We start from the raw sequence: 12425 nt of genomic DNA, 5'->3' as shown, positions 1-12425 counted from the left end.
TGCAGTACTAGGTTTGGGCAATTTATCGATATATATACTTTGACCAATTGTGCTAAACAGTTTATCTCTATATCTTTCAGGGTCAACTTTCATTATCAATAAATCTGTCAATTATGTCCTGAATTAATTGATTACAAAATCATCAGGATTTGCTGCGTTCCTTCAAATGTAAATTGGAGAGTCACTCTATGAAGAGTCTTCATTCTTCATCAGCTGCTTTGTCTGTTTTGCAATCTTATAAGAAAAGAAAAGCGCGGAAAGCAAGTGGTGTGTGTGGCCGCTCAATGATAAGTTCCCGTGGTCACAACAAATTGTAGGTACGCCGATGACCGCACAAAGCCTACATGTACACCCTCTAATCAGGGAATATACCTCACAGTTACAATCATGCAACTGCTAAATTAAAACATAGTAAATGCTATGTACTGGAGGTAATAGTATTGTAATTGTAACACAGTAGAAGTCAAAGTAATTTCCATGGGAACCAAGTTCGTCAGCCTTGGGTTTCATGAGGTTCTCCAAGGGACCAAAGTACAGATGTGGACCAGCACAACTTATAATCATGGTTCTCAATAATGATTTATCCTCGTGGTTTGTTGAGGTAGAGATTTACGGCATTATTCATAAACCTGACATCACATTAACCTTGAATTCTGTTTTACATATTAGCCTGCAGATATTATGATAATATTGAGTGATATTGAGCTTTTACAACCTTCTGAAGGGCTTATGTGGTCAGGCAAATCCCCAACACTCATGGTTTCACTCGTGTTTTTTGTGTAGTACAGTTTCTCCAGCAAAGCTTTGGAATGCATTTCCACCTGTCAGTGTTCACACTGAAATCTCTGCAGGAAATGCATTTTGTAGTTGGTTACTGTACTTTTCTACATCTACAGCATCTTATTTGCCAGTAACAGGAAATCAGTGCCTTTGTGTGAATGTAACTTGCTGCAGTAAAGTCAGTTTTATTTGACTTGGAATGAAGTTCGGAAGTAAATTCATTGTGGACGTTGCCTCTGGAAAATCCCTATATACTGGATATGTATCCGCCCCTGTCCTTTACACTTACTCCATCTCACAGTGATTAATGGAGAGACACAGGGGTCCCATCAGGCTGTACTGCAAGAATTCCTCCCAGTCCTTCCAGGCTTCAGTTTCTCTGAACAACTCTGTCCCTCACTTCCTTTTATAGCCTCATTTTGCCCCTGGTCTCTATCCCCCCTGTCTTTTGTCACCTCGCTCTCTCCATCCATCTCTTAAAGGGACACTTGGCAGACGGTCTGTCCTCCCTCTCATTTACTGTACTCTTCCTCCCTCAGCTTGTCTCCCTCACATTTCAGCTCCCCCTCCTCCCCCTCTTGTCCTCATCCTACACGTGAGTCTCTGGTCGTCTGTGTCTCCTCAGTAGAGGTGAGTTTTCTCAGTGAGCTCAGATGGAAGGATTGTTTCAGCTGTGTTTACACAAAGACCTTACGTACTCTCACAAAATGACTCCTGGCTCGTTAGATTATGTGGAGGTTTGGTTCAACAGGTGCCCACATGGTGATTGCATTTCTGGAGTCATTTGTTTGAATTTGATTCATATTATATCCTGCAGTTTATCGACCTTCCATAATGTTGTAATCTCAGGAACATGGCCATTCACTGATCTCACTGTCAGGCTTCACACATTTTTTCCTCTGGACTGGAGACAGACCATTCATTTCCATCGCAGCTGTGGCCTAATTGATTAGACTGAATTATTTCTTGTCATGGGAAGAATGTTAACAAAGTTAAATGCAAAATGTGTGATAACATGACCATGTCCAATTTCTCCTTCTCACTCTTTGTCTCTCTCTATTATCCCCCGTCTGTCTTTTTGCCTGCCTGGTTGGCGGCCTATTAGCCTGACTCCACTTTGGTCCGTAATATGTTAGCAACTATCAGATGTATTGCAATGAAATTAGTTACTGGTATCAATGGTACCCTAATAACTTCGGTGACCCTGAGACTTTTTGTCGAACGCCACCATGAGGCTGACATTTGTGGCTTTGAGTAAAAGTTCTTGAAAACTATTGCCATGAAATTTGGTTTATGCATTGTAACGTGACGTTAGCATTTAGCTCAAAGAACCGCTTTGAGTGCAGCCTCACAGAGCCACCAGCATGGCTACGGACTACTAGGCTTGTTTCTCTTATTGTGTTATGAACATTGACTATTTTGCCATTTCCATCCTCTCTGTCTCTGGACATAAGCCATACAAATCCTATCATCCCAATCATGAATAACTAAATCAAATCTGTCTATGAATATCATCCTTAACCCGTGTGAGTCATCATTCTGGATTTCTTATGAGGTAACAGTCTACTCGTAAGTAGAAATAGAAAAGCAAACATGACTGTTCTCAGGCCTATCAGGTGTCCAGATTTTTACTGAATGGATCCTCTCATCTGGATGTGATTGATCATCTGATTCGAGGGCTAAACAGTAGGGCCATCAACATAGCAGGGTCTGACAGTTTGGACTGTTGGCACTAAAATGCAGAACAGAAACGGCTCTAATCCCAGCTCTATTTAGCTCAGAGTGTTGCAGGAAGCATTGATTAGAAGTGTGCCCCTCTGGGAAATGGAGTTGAGAGTCTGTGTGACCTGAGGCCGGTTAAGGAGAGGGAAGGTCCAGCTGTGTCAGGCCCAGGGCAGAAACCAGAGCTGTGTTTACACTGGAGCCCAGCCAGAGGAGCACAGTGGGAGTCTCTACTCGGCTCTGCTTCTTTCAGGTCCCTCTGCTCTAGTTCATGTTCTCCTTCAAAGTTATGTCCTGCTCTGAGCAGAGTGACCCTGTCCCTCTGTCTCGACCGTTCCCTCTCACCACTCTTCCCCCGTTCATTTCAAATTACAGTGCACACAATAACATCTTTTCTGTGGATCTCTAAAATGTTGAGTTGCTTTCCAATGAATGTGAGGATTCACTACATGATATGTTTCTTCTCACAGCGGTTCCCATGTTAACATTAAGACATTTGAACTTAAGTCATTCCCTTTTCCCTATTTTCTCTAGATTTTCTTTTTGTAAATGGTTTGGGGTGTTTTTATGAGTGCCCACAGACTCAAACTCTCTAACAGGAAGTTGATGGTGGTGTGGCAGGAAGATGAATTAGCTGTAAAGAAGCACTGGTTCAGACAAGCTGTACTGAGTATCAGGAATGAAATCTGTAAGATCCATTATGGTCAGCACGAGAATTTCCCTTATCGCCATAATGGAGTTGTTTGGGATATCTGGTGTTATATTAGGACATGCCTCAGTAATAATAACTACCCCAACACAAACATAGCTATGTTTGATGTTTAGCTCTTCCGGTTTCTGTATACAAGTGTGTGTGTGTGTGTGTGTGTGTGTGTGTGTGTGTGTGTGTGTGTGTGTGTGTGTGTGTGTGTGTGTGTTTCTAACCGTTTTGGGGATGTGTTTGTTTTACAGTTGGGTTCTGATTATTTAATTCAGTTTTATGTTGTACAATAGCTAGAAGCTGAAGCTGCACAGAAAGTATAAACTCCTCCTTTTGACACGCTGGCTTACAAGCCACTTTTTTAACGTCTTCTTGTATTCTAGTACTGCGCTGAAAAACAAGAACCAGCCGGGCAGACAAAACATACCAGATGAAATACATTGTAAAACATGAATTAATAAGTGAATGGATTGTTGAAAAAGTACAATAGTGATGAAGCATTTTCATATACTTTACTATCAGTCACAATTTTCCTATTGTAAGGGAAACATTTCATGTGAGTCACAGCAACAACAATGACACCCCAGCATGATTTTAATTTTTATGTAAGCTTACACACAAACACACACACACACACACACACACACACACGCGCGCACAGGCATTTTCGGTTTTATGTTTATACCTTCCCACTCACAGTCACAGGAGACATTTAGATATGCTTCTTTCCTCTTTTTATCAAACAAGAATGTCCTCGCACAAATCCCTCCCTGTGTTGTCCTGTTTTTACTGAGGCTACAAAGAGGCCGCAAACACTGCGGAGAACTCATTCAAGATATTGTTCAAGATGTTTCTCTTTTGTTTAAACAGTGAACAGGCCTTGAACCACAGCGTCAGGGCTGGCCTTTATATTGGCCGGCTGGCATCCACCCAAACTACAAGTGTTTAAAACACTTTTCGAGGTTAAAGCTGCATATGTGCACGGGAGGGCAAAGCATTTGAACTATGTTAAAACTCTACATGTAAGAAAGTTACTCAAATTTCAATTGTGTAATGGAGAAAACTGAGAAAATACCCTGTGTTTTTTTTAAGCTGAATGGATGAAAAAAATGTTTGTTATGAACAAAATAAATTTTACATAGAAAAAAAGAAATTAACACTTTGCTACCTTGTTCTACATCTATTGTTTGTTAACAAATCTAAGCATCTACGGCCATGCTAGTGGCTCTGTGAGGCTTGTAGATATCGTGCTTTGAGCTAACGTCTGCATGCATTCTCACAAGGATGCTAACATGCTGATGTTTAGCATTTAAAATGTGTATCATGTTCACCATTGAATTTTAGCATGTTATCATGCTAACTAGGGATGCTAATTTGGATTTTTTTTCTCAACCTCGCTAAACTCCCATTAACAGTAAACGACAAGATTAGTGCCTTCCATGCAGGGGTGCTGTGTTTGAAGTGCCTAACAAGCCTCCCAACTGCAACCAATGCAATGCAATAACTGCAATGCTGAGATATTTCAGTCTGGACCAAAGTGATGGACTGACTAACCATCTAATTGACATTGTCAACCATAATGCCACACCACTAGCATGGCCAGAAACACTCACTATGAACAAAGCTTCCCTAATATTTTACATATCCTCTTGATTCAGATGTTAACTTTGTGTTGCATGCTAAGAGTGAATCCGTCAATGAGATGGTTCTCAGCTGGAGAAGGGAGTATCACACAGCCAGTGCAGAATCCGTCTCACCACTGACATTGAGATATATTGCAGATATACATCAAGGCATATCACGCAGCATGTTTCCATCACAGGTGTGTGTTACACATACAGGAACCATTCTCGGAGCATCTTGTTAAGAGTGGCCAGGTGTTTCAAATTCAACGAGTTTAAGCTTTCTCATCATAACAGTGACAGATTGTCTGACATGCAGTGTTTAAATATATACGCACACACAAAGACACAGGCAATCAAAATGAAAATGGTGAAAATTCAGCAAATACAAAATGCCATAAGAGTGTACCTTCCTTCCTTCCTTCCTTGGTGTCTGTATATAAAACTATACATGTTGTATCAACCAATTATGTCAAAATTATATTAGTAGTATAAACTAAAATAAATGTTATTTATTTATTTATTATGAACCTCGATAATACGGTAACCCTCCTTTAAATCCTTTTTAGTTTCCTACAGAAACTTTAGATACATATTATTTGAAAATCAACCAGAAACTAAAGTGGGGGGAAATAAATTATGCATACATCATAGACGTTTTTTAAGAAGTAGGCGTAGTCACCGCAGCGTCACCCATTGGTTTGTTGATTACAGGTTTGAAGCCTGTCAATCACAAAGTAGCCACGTCCTAAAGCATACCATGTTTTATTGTCTATTTTACTCTAAATACCATATTCTAAGAAATGAATGAACATCTTGCTGTATTGGAGAAAACCTGAAACTAGTATTTGACGAATAAACTCAATTGTTTACTGAGAAATGAGAAGTAAGATCATTTTCATCATCTATACAATCAGACTTCTTTTTGTAACCAGAGGATTGGCTCTGATGGCCATTGGATATAATGCAAGTTAAAGGCTCCTCCACATTGGCTTCACCTTCAGAACCAGAGGTTGCCACCTTGCATAGAGTACATCAGCAGTTTGCACTTGCACAAGGTCTCCCTTATAATCTGGAAACCCTCAAATTAACTCGGTTTGATTCATTTGCTTTTGTACAAGTACCCCCAACTCTTTAGTGTTGTGGTTCAATTGTTTTTCCAAAGCCTACATCTCTTGAGTCCAGAGCTTAATGGTGTCTTTATGTTAGTCAGTTCTTCTGAAGTTAGGTGATGATGGCAGCAGCCTTCTGAGGGTTCAGTTAACTAGACAAGTGGTTGTAGAAGTGAATTGGCGTCCACCAAATAGAATAGTGGGATCAAACATTCCTCTTGGCAACGGTCAAAGTGGAAAGGCCATAGGTCAGATCCTTCATTGAGGATGAGCAATAGCCTCTGACAAACAGCCCACAGATCAACCACTTATGGTCACAGGTTTCCTTGTAGTCAGATTTGGTTTCTGTTGACTCAAGTTGTCTTAAGAGCCTTCATTAGCGTTATCACAGCAGCCACGTTTTACATCTCTCTCCTCAGTTTCGTCTGTCCTCCTAGGGTGAGTTACTGAAGGGTAGCCTACAAACCGTGTCACCACCACTCCCAGATCAAACACTCCTCCTGACCTGGAGTAGTCTGTGATCTCTGTTCATTTGATACCTCAAACACAGGGGGGGGTCCTCACACAAACACTGTTTTGGGTTCACTGTGTCGTTTCATGTGTGAAAACTGAGAAACCATCTCAATGAGGCAGTTTGTCATTTCCATCACCTGGGGTTCAGAGTGTTGCTGTCGCTGACATGATCTTTCTGTGACACCGAGGTTGATATGTAAATGCTCGTATGTTTAAACAACAGAGTACGAAATACTATCTGTGTTACAAAAAAGGTGCTTGACTTTTCTTTTTAAGTATGAGATCTGCAAACACAAAAATGATGGTTTTATGTGGAAAATGAAGGGCAGAAACAGGAGATTTACTGTCTTCCTCTGAAATTTGTCCGTCTCTGTCACAACAACACTACTCCTTTAAGTCAAGGACATCACGCACATTTCTGAATTACGGTTTTAGCTTGTAAATAAGCTGCAGGGATCATGGGATGTTTTAGTGAGTAATTTACCGGGGGAGATGTGGAATGTACAGCTGTGTGTCGACATCATGGTCTCCCATCTGTCTCCTTCTTTTCCGTGTGTGTTTTATGCCCTGTTTGCTGTTTCATTTAATGGGGAGAGGCTTTACCATGTATTTTCTAGATTCCATTGTTTGTTTTATGTACTTATCTGAATTAAGCGAAGTAACAACCTAAATTGTAAAGATTATCTTAAACAAAATGTCTCTGTTTATGTCTCTCTTGGTGGCATTTGAAATTTCTTTCAACCATATAAGGATTATGGGTCCATTTTGTCAAATTATTGCGGGTTCCTGATTGCTCTGGAATACCATAAATCCTCCCATGATCCTTCTGTTTTTGGCCTCTTTATCCGTCTCTAGCTGAAAACCAAAGCCACACGTTGTCCTCTTAGTTCCATCCTTAGTTGCATTTTTTCTTCCGTTTTAGTCTTGTCGTCATCCTGTTCCTGTGGCTGAGATGCTGTGTTGATTTTGGCTGCGTTTGACATTCACAGGAAGTTTTAGGAAGTGCTTATGTCTGTGGTAAACCTACTGTGTACATTACATGGAAAAGCCAAAGACCATGGGGAGTCAGGCTGACCACAGACAAGCCACACAAACCAACCATCATCATGTCTGCATGTTCTGTATGATGATGGAAACAATTAGTCAATTCACAGCAAATTAACAAACCAACAGTTGGGATCAACCATTTCATCAATTAATTAAGGCATTGATACAAATCTAAATCCATTTGATATATAAATTGATGAATATTTTTGGCCTCTCTCTTGAGAACCTGTGATGAGCATATTTTTAACATTTTTTGTTGTCTTTAAGCAAGTAATTAAAAACAATCAGCAAGTTTAAAAAGAAAATGCTTCCAAACTGGACAGCCACCCACAAGGGTAAAGACAAAGCTCCCTCTTAATTCGGAAAATCTATAGTGTGGAAGAATATCACCAAAAAATATATATATAAAGAAAACTATCAGACTTGTTATGGCCATGGAAAATACTCACCTCTGATTGGCTGACAGTCTAATAAAATCTTATTTTGGGATATAGCAAACAAACAAAGAATCAGTATAAGTGTAATTAAACTACAGTGGAACGTTATTTAACCATAGCAACAATACTTACGATCCATCATACTGTAACATGATATTGTGGGACGTATTCTTTGTAGACAAATCGCTAAAGAACGCTAAAGAACATCGCGCTAAAGCGCTAAAGAACATCATCATTACCTGTGCGTGGACAAAGAGTCCTGGCATAGACAACAATGGAATAATAGAGTAGGTGAAGGAAAATGTCTCCAACTGGTCCAATACTGTCTCAAATGATTGCTTAATAGCAACAAATAGAAGCACCTGTATCTAATGAAATATATTCTTTTCAGAAGAAGAAAATGTAATTGATAACCAAAGTGCACTGAATCACCTGTCTCTGTATCGACAAAGAAACCATAATAAAGTCTTTCTAATAGCGTTAATAGCAGTAATATATATACGGGTATCAGCAGTAGCGGAAATAAAACTGAGCGTGAGAAACAGTGCTGTCGATCCAGCTGGTTTTATTTTTCTTATATAATGTACATTGAAGGACATTTGGAGCGAGGCACCAGAGCAGTCGTAAAAAGAACAGGGAGGCAACAAAAACAACATTCCTCATTAAAAAAGGCATTAATCTGACCAATGTGGCTTGAAGACCTTGAACTCAAACTCTGTCTGATGTTAGGGAAACACTGATAAAGGCAGGTTGATAAGAAATCCAAAAATAGTACACATGAATGATTTGTGTGCAGTAGACGCCCCTAGTGTACACACACACACATACATACACATGGCCATAGATACACACAGATATAAGTAACAGACATTTATCATACAAATATCAACTCACTGGCTCTATTTTTACAGACTGATCCAAGGTAGATATATTTTACGAAACTTTTATTAACGGTATGGCACTCTGAACTGTTAAGACTCTAAGTTTATTTCCTTAATCCTTAATTAAAGTGTTTCTTTAAGGGAAAATGTAGATTTTCTCCCGATGAAACATCTCTTTTATTGTTTTTCACAATAACACGTATTTTCTTCTCATAGCTCTGCTGATAGCGATGGATAAACCGGTATACACACTCTGGACACACTTCAAAATGGGAGAAATTGGCAAGAGAAGAACAGGATTTGTTTTGGCTCAGGGGATACTGTGTTGGCTCTAAGAGGAAAACCGCATGTTGTTACTTGGCCTTTTTTTCTAATCCATTCTTTTATGGCACATTTTACTTCTCCTTTGGCTTTTGTGTGTGGTCTGAGTGATGTACACAATTGCACAGGTTAATTTATATAGTAAGATGGTGTTTTGTTGTTGCTGTGGAAAGCATGATAACGTTTATGCACGTGATTGCAGTTGTGAAGTAGAGCAGATGACTGCAGTGGATGCACTCGATCACTGGAGGTAGTTTACAGCACATAAAAGATGATCAACACTGGGGAGCCATACTGTAAACGAGACAGAGGACAAATCGCAGCAAACCAGAGCTTAGGAACTGACCTGGTTTGTCTGGCTGTTCCCATAACAAAGACATAACTATACATTCTCATTTATATTTTTAAAACCTCTGGAATAGATACTATTAATGGGTTCTTTAGTAAGAAATAGGAGACACTGCAGGATGACGTCAGCTCATCTGTGCTTTAGAGGCGGAAATGAACATTCACTATGCAGCAGACATGTAGCAGTGTATCTTTTCTCTGTTTATAAATTAAATGTTGAGTCTGGTATTCACTAAAGATTTACATAGGTGTCAAATTTAGGGTATACGCTGTGGTTTAGGTGGTCTGGATTCATCTGTCTCTCTTTTTGCATTGTGCAGTGATTTGGCAACTAATGAATTTAGATTTGTTTGTAATAAGTCAGTAATAAGTTTTCTTTGGTCTTGACCAGATGAACGAAGAAAGGCAGGACACAGAGAATGGTTTCATCACTAGGCAGAACGTTTTTTTTTAACTTATTCAACTTTGTAAACAAACTTTTTGATATGGCGGATTATTGTTGTTCTATATAGAGCTGTGTGGCGCTGATCTAAATAAATGCAGCAACACAATATCGTCCAAGGAATGCAATGCAGTATCTATGGAAAAGGAGATTTTGACAAAGAGTGGGTCATCGTGACGGTGGGTGGAGAAAACAGGATCCTGTAGTTTGATCCTATTGTCTTCTGCTGAAACAGCCTATTTTGAGCCTGTAAACTGTAAAGTTGAATTGATGGTGCATAGCTCCATAATGTGTAATTACCTTTATGGGAGCCAATCCTTTGCGTGTCTGTCCACAGATGACGCAGTCTATTGTCTATGTTTTGGATTTCCACCTCAATGTGGAGAAAGGTCATGCCGTTACTCTGTTACATCCTAATTGGGATGATATGACCTTCTGCTTTTGTCTCCACTCCTGAAACTAAAAGTATTGTAAAGGTATTCCCCCTGCAGAGGAGGCTTACTTTGGTTATACCCTCGTGTAGCTATTCAGTTCAAAATGAAGGATATAAGTAAAGGATGCTGTGTGTGGACAGAGTTTGCTGCCATAGCATGCAGGCTAAATTAAACTTCTTTGCTTTATCAAACAGGGGTTTGAAAGGAACCGTTTAGATCCACTGGTAGTTAACCAAGAAATGCAGCCTTGTGCATTCCATAAGGGAGGGGAAGAGGGTCTTTTTGTTGTGGAGATAGGGGATCAGTGAAGGACAACGTCTCTATAGTAAAAGAAGGTCTTTGTGTGTGTGGAGAGTCTCAATGTGGCCATTGTAAGAGGGACCGTTGGGATCTGCTGTCAAATTGAAGAGGGAGAATTTTTCTGATTCTTTTGCTGCCGTTTTGTTGCCACTGTGGGCATAAAGTGGCCATTTTTTTTTAACAAGGGAGAGGGGAGGGTATTGAGGCATTCGCTATGGTATGGCTGTGTAGGTGGAGCACGTAGGCAGACACGAGAGAGAGACGTCATAACCAGCTACATTGAGCCTCTCTGCATGTCTGTAGTCAAAGTTTCACTCATACATGCTAATTGAAAGGCCACTGAAGGGCCTTGTCAACCAACTGCCAAAACTTTGGAAATTTGGAGTTGAATATATGCAGAGTGTGTGTGTTTGTTTCATTAGTAATCACTCAGGCACAAGGGTGAAAACTTCAATGAAACATTTCAAATCACCAGCTTTATTTATTTATTTATTTTCTTTATTTCCAGGCATGCATTTAAATAGGGCTAGAGGGTCTAAACTGTTAAAATAAACATTTGGGTTCAGTGAATTGTTTCAGCGATGAATTTGAGCTGATGTGCGTCTGTTTTGAAGCATTGAGAGTTAAGGTGTGGCTCTCAACACGTTGTGTTGTGTCTACAGTTTTGTCAAGGTTTATAATTGTTTTGCTTCTGTTTCTGATCAGCGAGAAATGTGGTCGTGGCACATGATCCCGAAAACCAAACTTGGATTTTGCATGTGATTTTCATTTGAAACACCACATGAACACAAAAAGTTCTCCCAAGATTCCATTCTGTCTTAATTATGTGTCCAGCTATGTCAGCCAGCGTAGGGTCTCGCCACTTCTGACCTGTGGGTTGGGAAACCCCGTTTGTGTGACTGCTCTCTTTGATCGTGTCATGTCCACTGTGTGATCGTGTCATGTCGAGCACAGATCGGCCTGTGATGGTGGGTGGTTTTGTTGGTATGCAGACATCTGCAGACAAATTGCCCCCCGTCAGTGGACGGACTCAGACTATTTGATGAATAGGATTTTCAGTGGACATCCATTATGAGTCATTCGAGCCACATACAAAACATCCTCTCTGCACACCAGACCAATGTAAACAACAGTGCAGGCAACACTAAAACAGTCTTACACACATAAAGTGTTTTCACAAACCACAGCGTACACAAACATAGCCGGTCACGTCACGCCTACAGTACACAACGTTGTACCCCACACTGTGTCCCATCTAACCCACAAAGAGCAAAGCAAGCCACAACACATGGACAAATATCTCCACTGTGTTTATGTAAATGAAGTGGACAGTAAAATGTTGCAGTTTCCTGTATATGTGACGTCCAATAGCCCAGCTCTAACTTCCATGTTTTCTGTTTTGTGTCCGACAGGGTGGGAAGAAGCACAGTGGCCCCTGTGGAGGAAGAGACTGCAGCGGAGGCTGTAAATGTTTCCCAGAGAAGGGTGCCAGGGTAAGTCCCATACTGTAATTTCTGGTCCAATTAACTTTGAAAACACCCCTCTCTCTTTCTCTCTCTATCTTCCTTAACCTCTGTGTTAACCAGTTCTTGGTTTTCAGTCAGAAAAAAACAAACAAGGACATGATCATATATGATGCTTTCTAAAGGCCTCTGCAAATTGTAATTTCAATAACTTAACAATAACTAGCTCATGTTTCAGTGCTTCAGGTTTTACATCTCTCAACCATGTGGTAATATTTAAAAAAAAACAAGACAGAGCCTGTA

The 12425-nt window shown here is 40.1% G+C and overlaps 1 protein-coding gene across 3 annotated transcripts in view; it reads left to right on the top strand.

The window, feature by feature from the left end:
• Positions 1–12425, top strand: part of col4a2 (collagen, type IV, alpha 2) — a 58411-nt gene that overhangs the window by 7216 nt on the left and 38770 nt on the right. For all 3 annotated transcript variants that reach the window (XM_079170084.1, XM_079170082.1, XM_079170083.1), the window contains exon 4: positions 12072–12152. In XM_079170084.1, coding sequence (XP_079026210.1) covers positions 12072–12152 — 81 coding nt within the window. The remainder of the gene's footprint in view (positions 1–12071; positions 12153–12425) is intronic.

Source organism: Pholis gunnellus (genome assembly GCF_910591455.1).
Source record: "Pholis gunnellus genome assembly, chromosome: 12".
Lineage (NCBI taxonomy): Eukaryota > Metazoa > Chordata > Actinopteri > Perciformes > Pholidae > Pholis > Pholis gunnellus.
Note: the sequence above shows the minus strand (reverse complement) of the source record. Positions and strands in the feature narration are given on the sequence as shown.